The sequence below is a fragment of the Embiotoca jacksoni genome, unplaced genomic scaffold (assembly GCF_022577435.1).
Source record: "Embiotoca jacksoni isolate LCO1_2020_lvr unplaced genomic scaffold, fEmbJac1.0.p SCAF_4, whole genome shotgun sequence".
In the NCBI taxonomy this organism is placed as follows: Eukaryota; Metazoa; Chordata; class Actinopteri; family Embiotocidae; genus Embiotoca; species Embiotoca jacksoni.
The window spans coordinates 23,467,546-23,493,852 of record NW_027185392.1 but is presented as its reverse complement, the minus strand read 5'-3'; the positions used below and the strand labels follow the sequence as shown (position 1 = coordinate 23,493,852).

At 42.4% G+C, this 26,307-nt stretch overlaps 1 protein-coding gene across 2 annotated transcripts in view; it reads right to left on the bottom strand.

Moving 5' to 3' along the window:
* The window catches only part of LOC138209488 (zinc finger protein 638-like), a 35,308-nt gene extending 13,777 nt beyond the window's left edge, over window positions 1–21,531 (bottom strand). For both annotated transcript variants that reach the window (XM_069168101.1, XM_069168102.1), the window contains exons 1-2: window positions 21,369–21,531; window positions 303–2,061 (exon numbers count right to left, since the gene is read on the bottom strand). In XM_069168101.1, coding sequence (XP_069024202.1) covers window positions 303–2,061; window positions 21,369–21,436 — 1,827 coding nt within the window. In that variant the 5' untranslated portion in view covers window positions 21,437–21,531. The remainder of the gene's footprint in view (window positions 1–302; window positions 2,062–21,368) is intronic.
* Between the last annotated feature and the right edge of the window lie 4,776 nt (window positions 21,532–26,307).

The window sequence follows — 26,307 nt, the reverse complement described above, 5'->3', positions numbered from 1 at the left end:
TCCACTGACGGCTCCAGAGCGCGACCAAAGACCTGCTCGGTGTGACTGAACCTTTTCAAAAGGTTTTTTTTTTTTTTTAATGTTTTTTTTTACAATCTCTGTGATCTGTGCTGTTTTTATTTCAAGGTAAACATTACCCATGCAACAAAAAAAATGTAAAGTCATCAGAATCAAATCTTGACAACTGCACAGGTAATGAAAGGTTGCAGACTAAAATTCTATATTTGAAGGTTTACTTTTTTTTTTTTTTTTTTTTTCAGGAAAACTGTTGGACATTGATATGAGGGCATGTTAACACTCACCTTTTCCTGATCACACTGTATGTGGCACAGGGAGCAGGTATGTGGATACACCTTTGGAGACACAGCTGAGAAATCACTTATCATGGTGGGGTTGGGTAACTTCTTGCTGCTGCTGTGTGGTTTTGAGCCGGATGAAGAGGACAGCGACTGTCTTGAGGAAGTCTCGCTCCTGCTTTCTGACGAGGGCCTCGGTTTGGCTGCGTCGCGCCGGTAGTCTCGGTCTACAACACGGGGTTTAGGTGCCGGTGGAAATTCTCTTCCTGGTGAGCGACCGCTCTTGTGTGCATCGCTGCTCGTCCTGCGGTAGTCCTTGTCTCCGTGTTTGCCTGGTTCCATTTGTTCCAAATGAACTTGCCGCCTTTCAGTTTTATCTGCTTTTGGTGCCGATTGGGAGGATGACGGGGTCGGGTAGATTTTAACTGTCCTTTCACTGGAAAGCTGCTCTCTTTTGAAAGTCTCTCTGGGCTTGCTCTCGTCCTTTGCCCGACTGGCGTGACCATAGTCAATGACTTTACCGGCGGTCTGTGTAACAGTCAGAAGGCTGGGCACTTCGGCGGAGTGGGAAGGAGGCAGCTGCATGTCGTGGATGCTGCGCGAAAATGAGGATGAGGAAATGGAAGGCCCCGTTTTTTGGTTGCCTGACTTGTTGATTTGGATGTCCCGGAGTATGAACGGTAAAGTGTCTGGGGTTAGCTGATCATCAGGGTAGTGACTCAGCACTTCTAAGTCCTCATTTGAAAGTCCAAAGCTAGCCAAGATACTTCCCGCACTCTCCGGTGTGTACATACTTTGACCGTCCGCACCGCCACCGAGCGGGTGCCGAGATTGGGCCGACGATAAGTCACTTACAGAGGGAGTCCAGTTTGGAAGTCTTGTTCCTGCTTGGCTGCTCTGAGGCTGCTGTTGAGGCCCCTGGTGCTGTTGAGGCCCCTGGTGCTGTTGAGGCCCCTGGTGCTGTTGAGGCCCCTGGTGCTGTTGAGACTGGTGGCTGGCATGAGGTGGAGGACCGGCAAACAGTTTAGTTGGAGGTTGGTAGTTTGACCAGTCGACTCCTTGCTGGTGGCCAGGCTGACTATCAGCAGGGAGTGGTATTGGGTTAGAGCCATAGTTTCCATGTTGACTGATCCCAGAACCTGACCCTTGGCTCTGGTGTTGGTTTGGTCGGTTCATGTGGTCAATTTGGCGGTGGTCCATGTCCCTACCGCCACGGATAGCCAGGGCGGACTCGAGCTCATCGGGGAGCTGGGTGGGACGAGGAAACTGGAAACCCATCACCTGCATGTTAGAGTGAGTTTGATGCTGATTTTGAGGTGGCTGATGATGAGGAGGCCGGGGTCCGTTGGAAAAGGGCTGTGACCCCTGTTGCTGGGGGTGTTGGTGGTACATGGTGGCAGACAGACACGACTGCGTGGTTCTGTAAGTCTTACTGTTTGCGTTTACGTTAAACCCAACAGTCGAAACCTGCTGTCTATTGCGAAGACTCAGCAGAGCCGGGTGAGGCGGTAACGCTGCAGCAAACCTGCTGTTGTGACAGCGGTTGCCGACCGTGATGGTCGCTAGAGTAGCAAGCTGCTGGAGAGCGATCTGTGCCTGAGTCTCGATCTGAGCCAATCGGAGAGCTGTCACTACAGCAGCGCCGGCCACTGGTCCAAATATGAAATGAGTCCCTCGTGTGCTGTTGGCGATGGAGAATGTTGCACCGAGCTCCGAGCGAAGGGTGGGTGCGAGGTGTGAATTACTCTCTGTGTGCACAGCGAGGCTGAGGTGGGAAGCAGAAATATACTATTACAAATGAACACGATTCCATTTTTAATTTCAAAAGTAGCTTTCAACCAGGTTCTTCCCTCCAGACAATTTTTAAGTCCTCAGTTGGTTTGTGACGTGTCTTTGTCCAATCATTAAGAAATGTGGTCAACTTTGAGATCTCGTTTCCTGTAGTTGAGAACGTCCGCCTTGCTTTTCTTTCAGGGTGGGAAAGAAAAGCAACATTATGCAACAACCAATTCATAAAAAGCATGAAAATCTCCAAACAGCGAATATGAATTTAATAACCAATCGGTACGATACGAACAAGCCTACCCTCTGGCCCTCAGTAAAAAAAATCCGATCATTATAAATATGCTTCCAAAGCAACACTTGCTGGCCTACAATGCATGTTCAACATTGCAATATAGAGTATTTTGTCCAAACATAACATAAGCCTGTCAGCATGTTCACAGCAGAAAAAAAAAAGCACATGATGCAGTTTTCCCTGCTTATTGGCTGCAGGGAACACGAGATCACTCCGATGTTTAGAGAGCATGAATGACACTTACCACATCCTGGATCACGTTCAGAGTGAACGAGCAGAGAACTATAGTGCAGCCTACCGTATTTGCATGACGCTAGAAAACATCCAATAACGGTAAGAATAAACTAAGCATGTTGACTACTCAATGCACAAGTCCACTTACGATAGGCTGACACTGTTCAGGCCCCCGACTATCAGCAGATATCACAAAGTCCCTGTGATCTAAACAGTCAGCTTGATTTTGGTATCAGTATCCAAACAGAGCTGGACGATATAAAAAATAAAAAGAATATCGTAATATTTTTGATAAATAATCATCTGTAATGTGGATTTATGGACCGAGTGGGTGAATAATAATAAAACGACTAGAACAGTCTCGTGAGTTCAGACAGTTACACGGCTTTCCTGGGAAGCAACCTTTAAAACCAGGAAAAGAAAAAAAACAAAAACGGATGTCATATCAAATTATTACAGCGATGACCTCGTCTCATAATATGATGTAATATCGATATATTGTCCAACCCCTATATTCAATCTCTCTTCTTTTTCCTACAAACCTAGACACAAAGGGTAATTCTTTTTCCCTAGAAAAACATCTACTAATTTATTTCTTAAAATGAAGATTAGTCTGTTCGGTCATCTATGTCAGACATTATTTTACATGAAATAAAGTTATGCATGTGCGCCACATGTGATAACACTATGTTGATGTGCGCAATATTTGTTAAGTTATTGAGTGTACAAGGGCACATTTCCTTTTAATAGATCAATTTGACCAAATTTTGACCAAATATTTTTGGGGAACAGTTATGCTTGCTTGCTGGGCAAGAAGATTATTTTGTTGTTTAGCTTCTTAAGACACAATGGTGAAAGAGATTAACTGAAGTTGCAAGCAATGCAACATTTAAACAAAACGCAGGTTTGCGGGAAAAAGTCTAAAAGCTGATGACACGATGCCCGAACATCTGCTGTGATCTGACAGAATAGCTATGAATAAAAAAAATAATAAAAAGGTCAGCAAATAAAAAAGAATTTCAGCTGGAAAAGGCGAGCCGTAGTATGTCTTGCTGTTAAAAAACCGTGTTGACTTCTTGCAGTGCTTTTCATTCGTTTAATAAATACAACTGTAGAATTTATCTGAACTCTCTGAACAGACAAATGTGAATTGAGGGTGTCATTAAAAATGTACGAAGACTTAAAGCACTGCAAGTGAACCTTCTGTCAGTAGATGAAGACTGAAGCTGGCCCCACATTTGAGGACATTTGTGCTGATTTGGGGTCCAAATCGTTCGTCCCGACGGCCGCGAGGACATTCCAGATTGGAATCAGCTCTGACCAGCGGCCCGTGACCCAGTTCGGTTTGAACGAGATGTTTCCCACACAGACGTATTTGGACAGGCTACTCAGGTATGCTGCCGACCGCCCGAGTACATTTGGCGATCCAATTCAGCATTTTTTTTTTTATCTATTCAATTTTTAACCCGTCTGTGAGAACGATGCCATCAACGCAACCGATTAACGAGTGGACGATCTCCCCCGAGTGAGACACAGAGATCAGAGGACAGAAACTGCGCCCGTAACAGGCTAGCTTTGTTAGTTGCAACATTAGTGGTAATAAGCATTGATGTTGTGGTCTGACAACTTTGTGTGGAAACGTGTTTTGTGGTTTTAAGTGGATTATATGTTCCCATCGGTTGAGAAGCATGTGATCTCTCTCTATTTCAGCAAAACGCTCAAACTCCACTGTAGATAATCTGAACCAGAGCGTTTGCACTCAGCAATCCTTGTAAGCATTTGGTGTGATGCAACAGAACATGAAGACGTAGTAAACATAGATTTTCGTTGCTGAAACAATTGCTGCAACTCCTCGTTAGGTAGTGAAATATACATCCTCACTAAACTAGAGTTAATCTAGTTAAACTATGACTAACAGGGACACATCACCCTAAATTACAGCACCAGGCCCAGTGGCTGCAGTACATCCAGGAACAGGACAAAGACACGGAGAATGAAGAAAGAGTCCAGAGAGGAGCGCCGCCTGCCGTGTTTGAAGTTTTGGGGTTTAAAAGGGAAAAAAATGAAGTAGACCAAACTTATTCCATCACCTCAACAGAAGACACGTTGGGACACCAACACTGTATGCGCTTATATTCATCTGATTTATGGCCGTTAACCAGAAGCACCAGTGAGACAGTGAAGCCGAAGGGTCAGAAAAACGCTCCGACGAGGAATTGTCTGGAGGCATAACATGAAAAAAAAAAAATCAAGACGAGGAGTGCGATGACAAACACGTTCACAATCTAGCTTCGCAAGGACATGTTCCCGCCACAGAGAGTCAAAACAGATTTAGTCAGAGCGATGATTAGAAGACACGTCTAGTCAGCAAAGGGTCACCGTGCTCCCGGTCCTGTGATCAGGCATCGAACAGGATATATGGAGCATATAAATGATTTCCCTCTAATCCCACAGTAGGGAGTATTTAAGTGTGGAATATATATATATATATACACAAGATGACTTTAAGATGTTATTATCATCACATCTGTTTTCATCTGTCCTCTGTACACCTTCATTTGCCTTTATGAGCCGGATTATATTCCCATGCTAACATGGTTTTCGTTTTCCAGTCGTTGCATCCTACCGGGAATTTAAGGTCAACTTTGAAACGTACACGAAAAATTCAGACAACCAGACACATCTGTGGCCAGTTTTGGAAATCACTGCTCGACCCGACCCGCACGTCTCTGCAGCTGGAGGAGAGAAAAGGATGAAACCTCAGGAACCGGCTGACCAGCTGGTTCCAACCACAACCTCTGACCAGTGTGCTGCCTTAAACCCAACTCATGACATCTGGTCCGACCGAGCCTCGTGATGCCGTCTCTTTGTGTCCCAGCTCTCATCTGGATCCATGTTGCGGGTAAATCTCCACTTTACATCACACGGAGAGAGAAGCTGTCAAACCGATTCAGAGACACTGAGGCTTGACGGAACAACCAAGATGTCCACCTGCGTGTCTCTTCCTGTCGGAGACAACTCATCTTGAGTGCTGAAGTACACGCACCTCCGTGAAGCGCGTGGGAAATGCGCTCCAGACCGAAAAAGCGCTTCTGGACCGGGACCAATTCCTGGTTTCATCCGTTTAACTGCTGGCTTTGAAAACTTAAAAATCCGGCAACGTGCACACTTAATCTGCGTAGGAGCGCACACACCAAACACTTAATCTGCGTAGGAGCCCACACACCAAACACTTAATCTGCGTAGGAGCCCACACACCAAACACTTAATCTGCGTAGGAGCCCACACACCAAACACTTAATCTGCGTAGGAGCCCACACAGCAAACACTTAATCTGCGTAGGAGCCCACACAGCAAACACTTAATCTGCGTAGGAGCCCACACAACAAACACTTAATCTGCGTAGGAGCCCACACAACAAACACTTAATCTGCGTAGGAGCCCACACACCAAACACTTAATCTGCGTAGGAGCCCACACACCAAACACTTAATCTGAGTAGGAGCCCACACACCAAACACTTAATCTGTGTAGGAGCCCACACACCAAACACTTAATCTGAGTAGGAGCCCACACACCAAACACTTAATCTGTGTAGGAGCCCACACACCAAACACTTAATCTGTGTAGGAGCCCACACACCAAACACTTAATCTGCGTAGGAGCCCACACAACAAACACTTAATCTGTGTAGGAGCCCACACACCAAACACTTAATCTGAGTAGGAGCCCACACACCAAACACTTAATCTGTGTAGGAGCCCACACACCAAACACTTAATCTGAGTAGGAGCCCACACACCAAGCACTTAATCTGAGTAGGAGCCCACACACCAAACACTTAATCTGTGTAGGAGCCCATACACCAAACACTTAATCTGTGTAGGAGCCCACACACCAAACACTTAATCTGTGTAGGAGCCCACACAACAAACACTTAATCTGAGTAGGAGCCCACACACCAAACACTTAATCTGTGTAGGAGCCCACACACCAAACACTTAATCTGAGTAGGAGCCCACACACCAAACACTTAATCTGTGTAGGAGCCCACACACCAAACACTTAATCTGTGTAGGAGCGCACACACCAAACACTTCATCTGAGTAGGAGCCCACACACCAAACACTTAATCTGAGTAGGAGCCCACACACCAAACACTTAATCTGTGTAGGAGCGCACACACCAAACACTTAATCTGAGTAGGAGCCCACACACCAAACACTTAATCTGTGTAGGAGCCCACACACCAAACACTTAATCTGTGTAGGAGCGCACACACCAAACACTTAATCTGAGTAGGAGCCCACACACCAAACACTTAATCTGAGTAGGAGCCCACACACCAAACACTTAATCTGTGTAGGAGCGCACACACCAAACACTTAATCTGAGTAGGAGCCCACACACCAAACACTTAATCTGTGTAGGAGCCCACACACCAAACACTTAATCTGAGTAGGAGCCCACACACCAAGCACTTAATCTGAGTAGGAGCCCACACACCAAACACTTAATCTGTGTAGGAGCCCACACACCAAACACTTAATCTGTGTAGGAGCCCACACACCAAACACTTAATCTGTGTAGGAGCCCACACAACAAACACTTAATCTGTGTAGGAGCGCACACACCAAACACTTAATCTGAGTAGGAGCGCACACACCAAACACTAATACAGGCAACGGTCCGTCTGACGGAGGAGTCCAGCCTGCATTTCTAATGAGCCGCGGGGAGACGACAAACGAGGCCCCCGACGGACAAACGAGGCCCCCCGACGGACAGACGGGGCCCCCCGACGGACAAACGAGGCCCCCCGACGGACAGACGGGGCCCCCCGACGGACAGACGAGGCCCCCGACGGACAGACGAGGCCCCCCGACGGACAGACGAGGCCCCCCGACGGACGGACACATTCCAGCCATTTTGGGGTTTTCACAACGTTAGCTAGCAACGTTAGCTAGAAGAAAGCAAACCGAAACGTCCGTTACGTTGAAGGGAACTCACACCGTGTCTGTGTACATAACGCAACCAGCAAATACCTTTCACAATGAGTTGATGAGTGATCGTTGTTACCGGAAAGTCCCGAATCCTTTTCAGTCCGTAGCCATGGACCTGAACTCCGCCATCAGCAGCAACAACAGCGCTCACTTCCGTTCTTCTGCTTCTTCTTCTTTTACTTCTATTGGCGGTTGGCAAAGAAGCTTTAAGGTGCACTACCGCCACCTACTGATCTGGAAGAGTGGACTAACGATAACACCCTTTCTTTTACACTTCTATGAACAACAAAATAAAAACTAGCCGTATACCCGTAAAATATTATTACTAAATAAAAAAAGAGCCAATTGAATAAGAAAAAAAAATCATTAGGTAATACTAAAGTTGCTCAAATTCATTCAATCTTATCTTATATTTTCTCTCTAAATATTGGACTGTATAATAATATATAGTCCACTGTCTCTTCCTCTCCACAGCATTTCTATTGAGATGTTTTCCGATCACACTGAGAACTGTTCAGACCAGCATGTCTATGTCTCATGTTTTGTCCTCCAGACCCTGAACTAACCGGTTATTTGTATCCTGCACTCATCATCGGAACTAACTTCCACCTTTTCCTACCAGCTTTCCTCATAATTGTCTGATTAGAAGCCCCATCTCTTACATTTTCATTAAATACTTCTATATCCTGTTTTCTAGCTTTGTTTTTAAAACTTGTTTTACTTATTTATTTCACTGAGCCTTTTAAAATACAAACCTTCATGCAAACGCCATTGAATAAAATGAATAATATTTAAAGGCTGTGGGTCGTTGTGTCCCCAGTTTCTGCCTTTCATGTAGTATAGGGTCCTTTGTGTGTTTTAATAGGCTATCATTGGGATGCCAAGGGTGTATACAGGCATAGCTGCAGTGTGTCTGTGGATGTATTTGTTAGAAGGATAAGTTCATTTTTCATTTCAATTTCATTTGTTAAAAATACTGAGTATTTCCTCCAAATTTTTGTTAATAAGTTATAAATAAAGCAGCATTTAGAACAACTAAAACTAAAAACTAAACTAAAGCCCTGAAGATCACTCATGCATCTCACACACACACACACACACACACACACACACACACACACACACACACACACACACACACACACACACACACACACCTGTTAAAGCACTCTGTCATCTCTGCTTTCAACTAGTGTTGAGGTGAGAGAAATATTTGTTGGTCATAAATTGAACTCTCTTTGCTTTTCTCTCCTGACGAACCACACATCCTCCGCCTTATAGCATGACGGTTATCTGATGAGCCAAAAGAGGGAGCGTCTGTCACTGTGGTACCTGCTGACGTACCAGAGATATAGAAATAATAGATAATCAACAGAGGAAACATGCAGTACGAAAAAAAGCATGTGATGAGTGCTTAACAGCCGTACTGATAAGAAAGCTGCTGGGTTGTTGTTGCCATTGGAGGTCAAGTTCTGGTAAAACACCAAGATCACATTGGACCTATGTACACATCTTTTCATGAAATAGTCCCGTGAACCGGACTCACCTATCACTGATCATTAATAGAAGAAAACAAGAACAACCCAAGTTTCTTTTTAGCACTACAGCCAGACTGATAAAGAGTCACAGCTCTGTTTAGCTCTGCATTCCTTTGGCTCTTCCACTAGACTTCATGAATATCTTAACAAATAAGATTGTAACAATCACAGAGAATATATCACATCCTTTCAGCTTTCACAGATATTTTGTAAAGTACAGTATATGTTTAAAAACATCTGTAAGACCTGGTTTATATTTCAACAGCTTTTCTCCTGTAAAGCTTCAAGCATTTCTTCATTGAAACCATCAACATGTCATTTTGACCTGGTCCCAACTAGACTGCTCAATGATGTTTAATCTTTAATGACACTTTCATATTAGATTTGATCACAGAGTATTTATTAACAAGCTATGAACTGCAGGTATTTAAGGTCGCTGGAATTAAATTAACCTTTGATCCTGGTATTTCAGCCAACCGTATCCAAACTATTCTTTATTTCTAAAATCCTTTAAAAAGCTGTCGCAAATCAAATGTGACCATTTCCACAGGAACGGTCTGTTTGAAGATTTTCAGTCAGGATTTAAAGTGAATGACAGCACAGAAAAAGCCCTGGTTAAAGTTACCAGTCATCTCTTTATTTTTATATTATTATTATAATATGTATAGTCTCTATACTTGTCCTGTAAGATCTTCGTGTTGCATTTGACACCAGTGGTCGCTTTTTATTACAGAGACTGGAACATGTCGTTGGGATTCAAGCAACTGCCTTCAGTTCCTGAGGCAATATGATTAGGAAACTATGTAAATAACTGCCAACTGTATGCCTCCATGAACCAAGTCTAACTATAAAGTTATATTAGATGGCATTGCCTTGGCCTCCAGTACTACTGTGAGGAACCTTGGTGTTATTTTTGACCAGGATGTCCTTTAAATCACACGTGAAGCAGGTCTCTGGGACTGCCATCTTTCACCTGCACAATATTATCTCATTTAGGAAGATGCTACTCGTTTCTCAGTGATGCTGAAAACTAGTCTGTGTGGTTGGTCTTTTGAGGCTGGACTGTTGTAATTTCCAGGTAACTCTGTGAAAAGCCTTGCTCACAGCTTCAGTTTTACTGATTACAGTCTGGAAACTCTGTTCACATTAAGATTTGTTCAGACACTCTGAAGTTCAGGCCAACCAGCGATCGGTGTGTTTGGCCAAGTGTGATGATATGTGGTAGAATTTTGGCGCATACGGTGGTCATTGCCGATTGGTTACAGGTTGCTCCAATAGTTTCTAAATTAACCCGAGCTGTATGCCTAGCAGGATGCAACGACTCAAAACGATTCCCCGACCCAGCACATTATGAAAAGCTTCTAACAGATCCAAAATGCTCCGGCAAGAGTGCTGATGGGATTTAGCAAAAGAAATCATATTTCTCCTTTATAAGCTTTTCTTTATTAGTTCCGTGTAAAATCAATAAAATAATTAAAATCCTTCTTCTTAAACACAAAGCACTAATTTTATGAGCTACATCATATCTTAAAGACTTCATAATACCATATTGTCCCATTAAAACACTTTGCTCTCAGGGTGCAGGCTTACTTGTGGCTCAGAGTTTCCAAATATTGGATGGGATGCAGAGCCTTTAGTTCTGCAGGCTCCTCTCATGTGAAACCAGCTCCCTTAAGAGTAAGTTTAAGACTTTGATAAATATTATAATTAGAACCATTTCTCTGTTCCTCTCTGTCCTCTCTCTCTCCTCGTACCTTTCTGCAAATATTTCTGGCTCCAGCGCAGTCACTGGCCCCACCAACTTGCTCTGTGTTAACTGTTGTCGCTCATTGCTCACTATTATTATGATCATTACTTTAAAAACTGTTATTATTATAATCACTGAAACCATTAATTTGACAGTGGTCAAATTCAATTTAGTACCATCTCTTCTCTCTCTGCACTTCAGCACCACACCCAGAACAGGCGACACATATGCTTGAGAATATTTGAATAAGAAAAGTTGACAGCAACACAACCTAGAGGAATTTATTAAGCACACTCGTTCCTGAATGTGACAAACGATTACAGGCGATAAAGACCAGTGGATTCATTAACCCCTGAATGCAAATCCCTGTGATTATTTCACAGCAGGAAGTGTGAAGCCGGTTAAACAGTTCTTAGCTCTTTTCTTTTTTGGTACTTGCAAATACACATGCACATACACAGACACACACACACACACACACGCACGCACGCACACACGCACGCACGCACACACACACACACACACACACACACACACACACACACACACACACACACACACACACACACACACACACACACACACACACACAAATAGCCTATGGATTCCAGCAGCCTGACATTGCTGTGATAAGCCAGGGGAGGCTGAAGGGATGAAGAGAAAACAAGGTGACAAAATGAGGTGGTGGGGCTCATAGATGATGTGTGTTTATATTCGGGCCAGAGGAGGCAGAGATGGAAAGAAAAGGAAAAGGTTTGTCTGGGTCCAGCTGAAAGGTAGACCATGTCTGAAATGAAAGTCATCTGGAATAGAAAATATGTCTAAGAATAGAATTTAATTACTGAAGTTAACAACAGAATATTAAAAGAGAACAGAGAAAGCAGCATTCATGACAAAATTCTGTTGTAAAAACAAGACACTGGACTTCAAGATTTATAAGAATGAAAGGGGATTAGCTAAAAAGAATTTCTTACTTCCTTGTTTGTCTCCTAGTTGTGCGGCACACTGAGTTTACACTGAAACAATAAAAAAAAAAAGCATTTCTAGACTAGGAAATAGAAACTTTTCATGCTCTAAAAACACAAAATATATCTGATGATTTAGATTCAGAACTGACTTTGTTTGGAGTTGGAGTTGTCCTATCACCTTTGACTGTCTCTTTTGATGAAGGCTGAGAATCGGTGGTGCAGTGAGACTGGAAACCTGTTGGAGCAGCTCTGGCTTCCTTTGTGTATTTTTGTGGAGGTTTTTGTGTCTTCTTTTGCTCTTTTTTTCCCCAGAGAAGGCGGCGCAGTTTCTGAATCATGTTTCTATCTGGTTTCTTCTTTGCAAGTTTTAACCTGCATTTGTGGATGCAGCGACAAACTGTGTTCACAGACAATGTTTTTCAAAAGTGTTCCTGAGCCCATGCAGCGATTTCCACTACAGAATTGTGTCTGTTTTTAATGCAGTGCTGCCTGAGGGCCCGAAGATCACCACCATCCATTATTGATTTTAATGATATTATGAACCATAGATGAAGAAATTTTACATTGAGGAACATTATTTTTAATTGCTGCACTATTTTCCCACGTAGTCTTTCGAAGAGCGGGGAACCTCTCACCATCTTCATTGTTGAGAGACTCTGGCTCTCTGCGATGCTCTTTTTATATTCAGTCATGTTACTGACCTAATGAGTTGTGAGATGGTCGAACAGGTGTGTTTTTAGTGTTACAGAACGTTGCCAGTCTTTTGTTGACCCAGTCCCAACTTTTCTAGAATGTGTTGCTGGCATCAAATTCAAAATTAGCATATATATTTTTTTGTTTCCGGATTTAAAATGTTGTCTTTCTTCTATTCTCAATTCAATATGGGTTTACATGACTTGCAAATACTGTAACTGCTTTCTGTTTTTATTTACGTTTGATTTAAACTTTTTTGGAAACGGGGATGTACTTATAACTGCAACAGGACGCCCATTTAGCCACAGCTATAGTGTCCACATCTAGGAACAACTCTTAGCAGTGTGCCACACAGGGATACTCTCTGTGGAGAGACCCCGTCCATTACTACTGCTGACATGAGGGTCTTCCAACATATGAATATAGAGTTTTATGGATCTTTCAGGGCATGCAGAGAGAACACAGAAAGGAAGTAATCATTTTCATTACTTACTTGATACAACTTTTAAACGGTTCATGAAAAGCTTTAAAGTACCCCTCTGAAACAGAACATTTTAAACAGTTTGGGCCTGTTTATTCGGAGTAAGGTGTTTATATTTTACTGTCTTAAAAAACACTTTTAATCTGAATTTTAGGCTCTCTGTAAATGTGTTTTTTCGTTGTCAGGAACTAAAACCAAAACATACGATAAATGATGTTAGCAATTGCACTTAAACAAACTTTACCAAAATAACTCTGTAAAGTGCGATTATGTAATGTGTGGGTTATATGAGAAAGGAAGAGGAGATGTAAGAACAGCATGTAATCAAATGGCTGTAATGTGGTCATCTGTTTCTGCAATGAGTGTTTGCACTGCTGGCCCCTCATTACATGGATGTCAGGCTTGAACTTTATTAGCAACTGGTCACTGAGCTCGGTGTGTGTTAGCGTGTGAGTGTGTGTCAGTGTGTGTGTGTGTGTGTGTGTGTGTGTGTGTGTGTGTGTGTGTGTGTGTGTGTGTGTGTGTGTGTGTGAGAGAGAGAGAGTGAGTCTTTAATCTGATGTGTTATTGCTTCATGTCAGCTGGGACTCAGCTTGAGTTTCTTTATTTCTGTGTATCTCAACAAAAGGAAGCCTGATTCATTTTGTTTTGTAATCTCTACAGATTATACTCTTACAGTTGTGGTTACACGCTGTAAAATATTTTTTGGGTTTGATTTAGTTTCTTTTTGAGTTAAATCTAAAAGAGCTTGTCAGTCTTTTAAACAGTTTTCAGTTATTCCCATTAGTGGCTCTCGGGTGTTTGATGAATGGGGGTTTCCTACTGACATTGTACAGTATGCAACTATGTACACATCCTGCGGATTAGCCGCCATGTTCCCACTCCACTTGATACTTGTTTCTACACTCAGATAACATTCCTGTGTTGAGTCATGTAAATGACTTAATTAGATCGTCTGGCTCGAGTGATGGCTGTGGATTTGGGATCAACATACTTCCAGGAAAGGCTTTCTATAATACTGCTCAAGTATCTAAGTGAGGCCAAAGAATGGGAGAGAGAATGGAAGACAAGGAGAAAGGGTAGATGCATGTGGAAGCATTTGTTGTCATCACATAAGACAAATCAAATTTGAAATTTTTGAGTAATATTGCCACACTGCATATCCAACGAGTTAAATAAAACTCTATGCGTGGATAACAACAGGATATTGTTATTCATACACGTAACTGTTAGCTTTCAGCAGTAATCTGACTTTCTTAAACATGTATGTAGAAGACATTCGAATAAACTGATGCACACCCCAACTCAAACATCTAAACACTGCCCTGAAACCTCTGCAGTTTTATGATATGTCCAGTGTTGGAAACATGAAGTCTGAAGTGCAGTTCTGTGCCTCATTAAAGAAGCCAGAGTGGTGGTGATGTTGTCGGGGTGTTGAATCTGTTAAAATGCATTCCTGTTGCCAATTAATGTTTCAAGGCTATTTTTGTTTTGCAAAAGAAATGAACAAACCATAACATGTGGATTTGACATTCTTCAGTGCAGTTTCAGATGAGGCTACCTCGGTTGTTTGAATTAAAACGAACAAATTGTGTGTTTGTCCTCATGTTTTCAAAAAAAAATAAACGTCCTTTCTGTATCGTATATAAAAGCTTGTGTCTGCTAGAGAACTCTGCACTCACCAAACATTACTGGCAGCAAATCGTTTTAAATGAGAGATTTGTTAAACTCAAATTGATCTGAAATATTTTTTCTAAATGATGTTCCTCTCTGTAACAGTTACACGGACTACTTGATAGTGACAGGTGGCGTGCCGTCAGTCTGGTGCAACTATTTTAAGAGTCTAATACAAGTAGAACAAATTTGTGAAACACACGAGCACCAGATGCCAAAACCATGACCGTCCACTTTAAATACTGTCAGATTCTTTCGCCTGTGAAGGTCAAACTGTGCCCAACACCCGGTCCAGACTGTCTTGTGTCTTCAAGATTTATGGGCCATTTTACGGCCGGTGCTTCTCCAAAGGGCTAAGGTCACATGTGTCGTCTAATCAGCAAATGTAGAGAGGAGGATTAAGAAAGCTGATATGTGTGTTTGTGTTCTCTTTGGTCTTCACTGTAAGAGCCACATCAACTTGAATCATTCCTTGTTTTGCCTGTCTGTAGTTCTTCAACAGGACTAACTATTCAATGCAGAGGAAAATTGTTTTGACGCCTACGTCAAGGAAAATTTGGAAGATAAAAATAACAAGATTTTATGTGACTCACAAATACTATATAAAGTTTTCACCAGTATGTATTATTAACAAATTACTCCCCCGGATTGTTTAAAGGTTAGAGGGCCCTTTTTGGCGCTGCCTGGACCGAGGGCTCAGGACATCTGAACCGGTTTTCCGCCAATGTCAGCAGCCAAGCCCTTAACAGTTATATATTTGAGCTGAACAGTCTTTCTTTATTAACAGACTATGTACAGCAAACCTTACAGCTGTTATTACAGCTTGCTGTAATTAAACCTAATAAATCTACTTGTAATCCAAATCACTTATGTGAAAAGTTTCACAGGAATGATTGGTCCTATGATCTTCAGTCAAGATTTAAAGTGTATCATAACACAGAAAAAGCAGTAGTGAAAGTCATAAATGACCTCAGACAATGGACTTGTCTCTATTCTTGCATTATTGGAACGACCCTCGGCTGGTTGGTGTTTTCAGATCAGATTGTTAATGTCAACAATGACTTGTTCAAATACAAGTTAATCAAGCTAGCGAAGGAGTTCCACAGGACTGATCATTTTCATGTTATACATGCTTCACATAGGCAATATCTTTTGGGTACACTGCATACATTTCTATTGCTATGCAGATGACACTCAGCTATATTTATCTATAAAGCCATACAAACAAATTAGTTAATCACATGTAAAGCTTTTCTTAAAGATATAAGGGCCTGGATAACGTGCAATTTTTGGCCTCTTCTATTACTGTGAAGAACCTTATTTTGGACCAGGATATTTGATTGACATATAAATCAGTATATATAGGCCTTCTGCTACCGGCCCAATATTGTCAAAATTAAGAACATCCTGTTCAGGGCGATGATGAGTCACTTCTTGGCTGGATTATTGTAATTTCTCATTATCAGGACGTCTCAATAACCCTCTGAAAAGCCTCTAGCTGATTCAAAATGCTCCACCAGGAGTGCTGATGAGATTTACCATCAAATATCATTTTCTACCAATATTAGCTTCTCCTCAATGGCTCCCTATAAAATCAAGAACCAAATTTAAAATCCCTCTCCTTACACACAAAGGGCAGCAAACGTGTTTGGTATTTGTGTGAACTCAGACGCAAGTGCAACTTCAGGACAACGGTGAAGTAGGAAGGACAGATACGTAGAAGGTGTCTCACAGCCAACTTCAATCATGGCCAATCAAACCAGCTCCTCCTTAAGGCCACTTTGATGCAGCAGACTGTCAGTTTCTTATGAATGAAGAAGGAGCAGACCGACACCGACATCCAAGCTGTACGCTGGAGGACAGTGACAGACTTGTCTGGAGGTTCAGGCTCTAATCACCCAATTTATGGTACTTATGAGTCGGCCTGCACGGGGTGATCACGACCTTTGGAAGTTGTAACTAATATGATTAATAACTCTTCCCCTGGTATCATGAGAACCGCTTCCCAGAGTAGGAAGTCGTTCAATGATATAAGACAAAAAAACAAAAACAAAACACCTTTATATTAAATGTCAAAGTGAAGATCACTCATCTAATATTGGGTGGATTTATAAGTTGATCAATAAGTACGACTGCTCCTCTTGCGCGTGAACAGAGCGCAGCGTCGTGACATGCACAGAGCAGGAGGAAGGTATTGTCCTAATGAGGAAGTGGAACAAGTTTGGTTGCTCGACCATCATCAGTTCCCGAGTTACAAACGTTTTTCTGAGTGCGAGTCCGTGCACGTGGCGATTGCTCGCCACCACTCCGACGTGCCGGATTTGCCTGCTGCTTCTCTCTATTCCCCAATTTTTTTGTCACAAACTTTGAACTGCCTGATTCACATACAATTCAACAGTAAAGTGTCAGTTTAATCTTTCATATTATGTGAATCTGGCAGAGGCGGAGGCACAAGTTCACCTCAAAATTGACATCAAAATTGCACTGCACTGCAAAAGTGTGGAAAAAATTTGGAAAAAAACCAACAATGCCCCGGGATCTGTGGTGCTGCATTGAGGCGGAAAGGAAAATAGGGCCCAAAGCCCTCAATGACCAAGATCCATACTTCATGGTACCCTATCATCCCAAAAGAACACTTCACTCTGAGAGTACAAGCTTGGGTGCAGGAGGCAGACACCATCTTTACTTTAGAGATTAGGCAAAAAAATTAATTGATAAAGTTTGGGCTTGTTGTTGAGACCAGATTTAGGGGAGGGCTCAGCGGTTCGGGGTCACCTCAACCAGCACTACAGTTTATCAAAAAGGAACATTTTAAGCTCAATCTTAAAAGTAGAGAGGGTGTCTAAATGGTGTCAACACTACAACACTCCTTCTTCCTGCAGTCTATGAATAATGTCATTGGGAAAACAACCAGCAGTAATCGGCTTCAACAATGCCAGGTGGCTTCAGATGCTAAGAACCCACATCAGTAAAGTTTACAGCTTACTGTCAACCCCAAAAACAAAAGTGCTACAAGCATGTTCCTGATCTCACCTGACATGTGACACACACACACACACACACACACACACACACACACACACACACACACACACACACACACACACACGTCAACCAATCAGCTCATGTTGACAGCAGCAACACTGTCAGATTCAAAGAGTCTTTTTAGTCTTTTTTAAGGCATAAGTAACCATGACGGTTGCCTCGGACACCACAACCTGGAGGGGCGCCAAAGAGGATGAAGAAATATTCTGCAGTTCATTTGAGGTGTCTGATTGACATTTTAAAGTCTCTCTCTCATTCACAACATTTAATGACTTTTGTTATGTCTCTTTGCTCATACTGCTGTGTAAGAGTCAGATTACCAAAGTTCAATACATCATGCCATGCCCATATATCCTTGCAGAACAAGGCAATAAAATGACACACACAAACACTCATGGCACATCCAAGAATAGAAATGATGGCAGGGATGGAGTAGGAAGTATGCAAGACTAGACTGTCATGACTGGTAGCCAGAGATGGGTGTTAGATCACATGTAGCGCTTCCCACATGTCTGAAATATACTTAAGGCTGGTTGTGGCAAGAAGCAGGAGTGTGTTCGAGACTTTTATCTGTAGTAGCAGTTGTAGTTTTATCTGAATTATCATGACTTCTTCTTCATCCTCTGAATGATACAAATCAAATTGGAAATCAAATGGAAAATATATTTGCAAATTGTTCAGATTTTTTTTTTGGGGGGGGGGGGGGGGGGTGTATAGCTGGCTTATTTATTATACAGACAGCACAACAGTGCTGCAGTGTGAATGGGCAATACCAGAACTCAAATCTCAATTGAAAGCATATTTATTTCCACAAACATTTCACATTTAGCTTTAATTTTGTTTTCAATATCAATCACTGCTCATATGGTAAATGATCTGTACTTGTATAGCGCTTTATCACCTTTTGGTCTCAAAGCGCTTTTATATGGTTTTCCATTCACCCATGTTCACATCACTAATGAGACTGAGCTGCCATGCAAGGAGCACATTCACACACCGATTGTACACCATTGGGAGCAACTAAGGGTTCAGTATCTTGCTCAGGGACACTTAGGCATGTGAACAGGGAGAGCTGGGGATCAAACCACCAACCTTCCGATTAGTGTGCAACCCACTCTACCGTCTGAGCCACAGCCTCCCATATAAATCTCCACGTGTTGATTTTTGTTTTGTTTTGTTGCCTAATTGCTTTTTTTGATGCACTTTGGTTTCAACCAAATAAATAAATAAAAATCTAATTTGCAAGCAAGTGTTTCACATGGGAAAACAGTACAAGTGAGAACATATTAAGGCTAAGAATTGTGATCAATATAACAGTAAACTATGAGATGAAAAAATACTTTCGGAACATTTGTTGGCCTGGTTGCACCGACCCTCGCTCTCAGCTTCAGTTTTCTTTGCTGTGAATACAATCTAGGAACTCGTCTCGTGCTAACGTTTGCACAGTCACTCTGAAAGTGGACCAATCAGCGACAAGTGTTGGTGGTTAACTATGTTTGTCCCACCCCTCCTTCACTGTGATTGGACGGTGGATGACAATGACGAGCGTGGCCATAACATTTTTCAACTCTCACTGAAGCATACGTTGCAAACTCATTGACAAGTAACCAACATGACTTCACTGAGACATCCTGAGCAACTGAATAAAAAGAGAAGAATTCGGAACATGTGGCGGGAGTTTCTGAGGACATATTAATGTTTCTTGTCTCCTGACATTTTAATGTATTGTAACTGTGGAGAATCCACATAATTATTCCCCATAGATTGATTGTGGTCTTTGCTTGGTACCAGGTAGGAGGCAGGACCCTGATACCACATCACCACAGCCTAGTCTCTCCCACAAGTGCAAGTGCAATAGTTACAGCTTGACCAAATTCTTAAGAAGGATTTCACCTTAAAGTTCAAAGGTCACGTCATCTTCTTGTTAGGTTAAGCAAGCCCAGCAAAAACTAGTTTAAGTCTTAACGGCAGTCAGCAGTCTTCCTTGGCAAAAATTGCGAAAAAGGAAAAATTTTGTTAGTGGCATTGTTTCCCTTCACCTGGGACACATCGTATCTATCGAAGGAAAAGTCTGCATGCCATGGCCAAAAATTTGCATATTCAGGTCCAATTACAGTGTGGACACAGTTGGGAACACATTTAAAGACAGGTGTAATGCAAATCAGATGTCATCAGCTCTCTAGCCTTCAGCCCAAACACATGAGTTGACGTTGTAGCAGGAGACACAACACAAGCTGAACCCCTGAAAAAATCTGAAGCTGACTGCTGTTATTAGATCTGTGGTATATAGCAATATTTTGACAATAACTTAAATTAACCTCATAATCAGTTTTGCATGTAAATTGTCAACATTTGACCAAAGTCTGCGTCTTACAAAAGTTCAACAAGCCAACAAGCATAATTTAACACTGGGCTGAAATAAGAGGTGACATCAGCATTATAGCGTCTTTAAGTGATAAATGTTTCTAACTGCTGACAAAGTATTGAAGTGTGTGTGTGTCTATGTTTGTGTGTTGCACGCTGACAAGCAGGGGCTTATGGGATAAAGCTTTAATATTACAGCTGTTGACACCAAATGAAAAATGATTCCTCTCCAAACTAGAATTACCGCCTCACAGTTGTACGCCTCCGCCAGCCAGTCAAGTTGTAGTTTAAATCCATATCTATCCAGACTCATATATATAGTGAAGAATTGGAAGAAAATCTTTTTGTGTTCACAATTGGCCAATAAAGTTGATTCACAGTAGACAATGCTTAAAAAAAATATATGTTTCTGCAAATAACAACCGATAAACAACCAACAAAGTTCCAAGACGGACACCCAAGATTAGTGTCACCAGTTCAGTATCTGATCAAATGTGAAATATGGTCACAGTCTCCCCTTCTGTTCCCGAGTTATGGTGAATTATTATGATGTTACTATTATTATGATGAATAATGGACAGAAAAGTGTTTCTGCAGAATATTATGATGTCACAGTGAAGTTGACCTCACTTCATCACTTTATCTTATTGGACATTTGTGGAAAATGTTGTTCAAAATGACCATATGGATTCTTGAGTTATGGCAACAAACTTGTTGTGAGGTCACAGTGACCTTTGACTTCAGGTCACCAAAATCTATTTAATTCGTCCTTGTCTCCAAGTAAATATTTGTGCTAAATTTGAAGAAATTCCCTCTTCCCATTCTTGAGATATATCGCGGCCACAAGAATGGGACGGTTGGACGGATGAACAGAAACATAATGCGTCTGGCCATGGCTGTCACCGGCGCAGCAGCATGAAAACAGAACTACGGGCTACATAAGTAACACGCATAAAAAACTGCATGCAAGAGTGACACTGTGTCAGAGGTTGAATAGGGCGGTCTCACTGGTAATGACGTTATAGGCTAAAATGCTCAGTCAATTCTCAGTCATTTGTTAGCTTCCAAATAGTCTCCAAAATGCGACAGATTTAGTCCTCAAATTAAGAATAAACTCTACTCTTGCTGAATGGCTTTCTATTTCGTCACGTCATAGTACGAAGCAACATCCAATAGATAATCTCATTTTACTGACTTTACGCTCTTAAGCTGATCCAGGTCTGGACCCTCTCCCCTGACCCTGGTACTCACTGATGGGCCACCTTGGTGAGGTTGGTGCTCGTCCTCTTAGCTCCCCTCTTCTTGTCAGTCTTCCGCATCTTCAGACACTCTGGAAACCCGGATCACAATCCATAAAAGATCCAGTGATTACAGTTTGAAGTGAAGGATCAAAGACCCCGAGGCTGAAGAGTCAAACAGAGTCCTGAACATGACCTTAACAACGTCGCAGGGAGGGGACTAAACTGTGAATTTTGGTGTGCCGAACGCTCCTCTGTGTGCAGCCAGCAGTTTGAAGTGTGACCTTGCCCTCTCGTTTACCCTCCCACTCTCTCTGGTATTTCCCATACACACACATACAACATTACACCCTTCCACTATCACACAGACACAACCAAGTGTAAGGAATTTGTGTTACCCCTTAAACTGTCAGAAATGCACACTGAAAGAAATATTTCACCCCCGAATGAAAAGCATCTACGGTGACAAGCGTTAAAATTTAATATCGTTGACAAACAAGCAAAAGCTGAGTCATATGTTTTAGCTTTCCATCTATAGTTTGATATACTGTATACAAGACATGTAGACACGCGTTCTCCACATGAATTCCAAGTTTAAATGTTCTGCTACTTGTAACATTTGGTCAGTCAGTCGGGCAGCATCCAGGGATAGCCCTCTTTTACAGGATGGCAGGAATTACTGGGTCACAAGTCACAGCTTCAGAGTCTCCAGTTACATCAGACCGCTGATTCAGAGGGGGGGTGGTGAAGCGTCGGGGGACAGCGAGAGGGAAGGCGGGCTGAAATGATGTAAGAACATAAAGTACACATCATAAGGAGGGAAGAGTAATGTGTATTTTGGGCAGTTAAATGAGGAGGAAATATCAAAAGATAACCAGCATGAATTTATGCTGGTAAAAGAATACAGTCAGGTTGTTTCTTGTCAAGGTACAAAACTCTCCTGCGGCTACCACAGAAACACTGAAATGGCTCTGAATCGTATGTGTGTCAGTCAGAAACACACAGTTGTTGCAAAGGTGACATCTCAAATATCATTAGGGCCGAGTGGCAACCGACAGTGACGTCGCCCGTTGGTTTGTGAGCGGCCATTATGAAGCCCCAAGTTCCGTCACCATCTTGCTAGTTCGGAGCGGTTTGGAGCAGGAAGTGACCATATTTGGACGAGCTGAGGGAGGAGCAAGCAGGAGATCCGACTCGATCTGATTGGAAACTTAGCAATACTGATAGCTGTAACCTGACTGCACCACAGGCCTGTCAATCAAACAGACACGCCCCCAAAACAGGTCTTCTTGAATCTTCTTTTCTAATGAATGAGGGATTATTTTCAGATGGACCTCCAGAAAACTAATAAGAAGGAGTGACTTTAGCTAACAACACCGAGATAACTGATGGACACATTTCATTCACTTTGGATTTGATGAGAGAAGTTGAATGGGAGTCTATGGAGCCGGAGGCTTTTTGGAGCCGACTTCTAGTGGCACTCGCTGGTATTGCAGCTGAACACACTTCTGCATCGGAACCATTTTTCAGACCCAGTCGTTACGAACACTTTTATATACAGTCTATGTTCGGGGCATGCAAGAGCAAACAGGAAGAGATGCCACAAGTGGACACTGACCAACACAGAAATATAATTTAAGGGCTGTTATATTATTTTGCTCCTAAAAATTTGAGCGATTTGAGAGAACCGTTTTTTTTTTTTTAGAAAAGAGTTGTCAAAATCAAAGCAACAGAGGCCAAGACACCCTGACTTTTTTTCTTGTCTTGTATGGGTCCAGCTTATAACACTGGATCATACATTTCTCATAACACACTCAATAGTGTCTTTTATTTAAACAGTGAAACTATCATCACATGTACCTGTTCTACAGGCTGTGTAGTATTCCCCGTGACAAGTAAACTGAACTTCATGTGTGACATAAGTAGAGGAGATATAACCAAAATTGAAAGGCATTCTGCTACAGTTAAAAGCATTTCAACAGAAAAGAGCAATGTAATGACAACTGACCTCCATGTAGCTTTCTGTTTTCAGCGTGAGAAATTCATTTTTATATGCTTACATAACACAAAAGTACCATCATAGACTGTCACCTTGTCACGTGGTCACTCCATCTGAATGACGTGTGTGCAGTAAAAATAAAAGGTTAAGTTATTGCTAAAAAGCTTTGATTAAAGACATTAACACATACATCAATGTTGATCCAGTCTACAGCATCTCACCTCAGACACTAAACTGAAGTGTCTTGCCCAAGGACACGTCAGCATATGGACACGAGGACCCGGGAGCCAACTTCATGACTAATGGCCAACTCGACCATCTGAAGCATCGCCAACCAGCTTCATCACTGTTGCTATATATTTTTTTTTATAATAATGCATTAATTCAAACCCTTCTTGCAAAAATATCTTCAAGCAACATAATGGGATGTAATTAATAAGGTTGGATTACCCTCCCTGATCCCTCCTCCCACAGAAATAAATCAAGATCACTGAGAAAAACTCAAACCAGAAAACCTTGAGAAAAGTGTGAGCACGAGGATGGAGAGGAGAACTTCGAGCAAGACGGACGGGAGAACCAAGGGGAGCAGAGAGACCACAGAGAAACAGGAGGCACTTTACATCCTAGTGATCCTCTGATATTAAAGAATAAAGTCCCACAGGGGGAGGTATGAACAGACACCTCTGTGTCTGTGTGCTGGCGTGGGCTTGGTTTCCTCTCTGCTGCACTAACAGCCAGTCCCCACCAAATTGTTGTGTAATCCACAGGTTTGTTGTTGCACCAGGCTTCTAGCTTAGTTTGTGAATCTGCCTGCAGAACCTGTTAAACTGTCTGTTAGTCTGCCAGCCTGCGCTGGACCTCAGTCACCAGCCTCAGCTCCAGGCCCCGCCAGTGACTTCCTCTCATCCACACCTGTGACAAGCTGCCCGTCAGCCGGCTCACTGTCTGGGGAAACCTCGTCACTGAGCCCGACACCATCACTCAGCCCTGCCTATGTTACAACCAAACCCTTTGTTTTTCACCGTAATGCTCATTCTGCGTCGGCATTTTGGTTCACTCCGCATTAGTAAGAGGTTTTGGGTTCCAACTTGACCTTCATTACAAAGCTTCCCTGTCTGGAAGAACGCTGTTGGTGCAAAGAGAGGTCGTATCCCGAGTCAGGCATCAAAGAGCCACCGAACTGGCAGAGAGCTACGAGTCTGTCCTCCGAGGATATAAAAAAGAACACAGGCTCAGTTATAAGTCACAAAGTGATGAAAAAGAAAACAGTCTCTCAGCCGTCATCGACATAGTTGTGTCTCGGCAAGAGAAATGTGTCATTCAAAGGGAGCTTGAAGGGGAAAAGTTACAATGACAACTTGTGGAACTTTGAGAGTTGGACAGCAGAAGTCGATTCCACCCAAAGCGGTATCTGCAGACAGCAACTCGAAATGAAGAGTCCCTGGAGGAACTAGGTTGAGTTAATAAAATGTTGTGTAGTTGGAAAAACCCTGTCAAAGGACCCGTGTGGAGGATTTAGTGGCATCTAGTGGCGAGGTTGTGCATTGCAACCAACTGAATAACCTTCGTCTCAGCCTCTTCTTTCAAAAATGTACGAGAATCTGCGGAGGCAGCAAAACTCGCAACGTCAACAAGGTGGTCTCTGAAAACAGGACCAGCTCCCGTGTGATTACACACTAATGAAAACATAATCGTCAATAAAAAAAAAAAGTCATAAAAAAAATAAATAAAATAGTTTCTGCAATTATCATCTTGTTTTCCTTGTTTTTACCTGTGCCTACTAGCAATGTGTTGCTATTGCCACAAGGGGGCGGTAATGCACCTAAAAGCTTATTGACGACCGAACATGAATCAACAAGTGGCGCTGTGAGATTAGATACTATGATACAAACAGGAAAAACATGCAGAGAGGACTAGTACCTTAAACCAAGATTAGGAGTAGTGCAAACTGCCAGGTAAAGCTGGCAGGATCGTGAGTCTATCACAGCTTTCACAGTCATTCCAGAGCGAGCAGACGGTCCATCCACAGATCAACAATGAGTGGCTACACGAAGTAAGTTTGATGTTGGATGTGCAGAGACGATGGCCCTCATCTCTATGATGATAAAAACCAGCTTTGTCAAAAGGCTTTTCAAACTTTGATGGTGTTTATTGAGCCTGAATTTACAGCATAAGTGTCACTCAGTGTGTGTGTGTGTGTGTGTGTGTGTGTGAGTGTGTAACATGTGGCGGCAGGGGGTGGGTCTTTGAATAATACATGAATAGTTCCCAGCTAATATCCAACAGTATTTTTGCTTGAAATGCCCATTCCTGGTGTACAACAGGCCTCTATGGTTTGGATGGTTTCTTGGGGTGAAAGAATAAACCGTGTAGGACACAAGGACTATCTGTACGGTAATCTATGTTATCTAGCCTAGTTGTTCACCAAAGTCGTGAACCAATAGATTGACGTTGTGACCTCCAGAGCCGTGCCCACCAGCACCCCTAAAGCTCACTGATGAGTGTCTTTTATATGGTGTTAATAAACTGAATTAATTGAGCTTTAGAGGCAGGATTTGGTTTCAAGACTGCCGTTCCTTAGCTCATGTGTGCTTTTTTCTGTTCTTTTCTGTCAGCTGTCTGCATGTTTCAAACGTGCCTGTTGAACTGTTCAGTTACGGCGTTACTGATCCTCAGAGCTTCTCTTCATGCCGGGAGAAAACACTCCCAAACGTTTGGAGAGAATGCAAATACCAAATGAAAGGACATGTGGCCTTGAATAAAGTTTAAACTGTGTTGGCATGAGCATTCAAGTTTTATTGTCCCGCATGTAAATGGGTGGTTGCGCTCTGTGTGCCTGTAAGCTGGCTGTGTGTCCTGAATAAACCTCAGTGACAGGTGTTGATTCATGTCAGTGATGAAGCTTGCATTTCAACCCCAGCAAAAAAAGCAAAACCCTGAGCAGCATGAAATT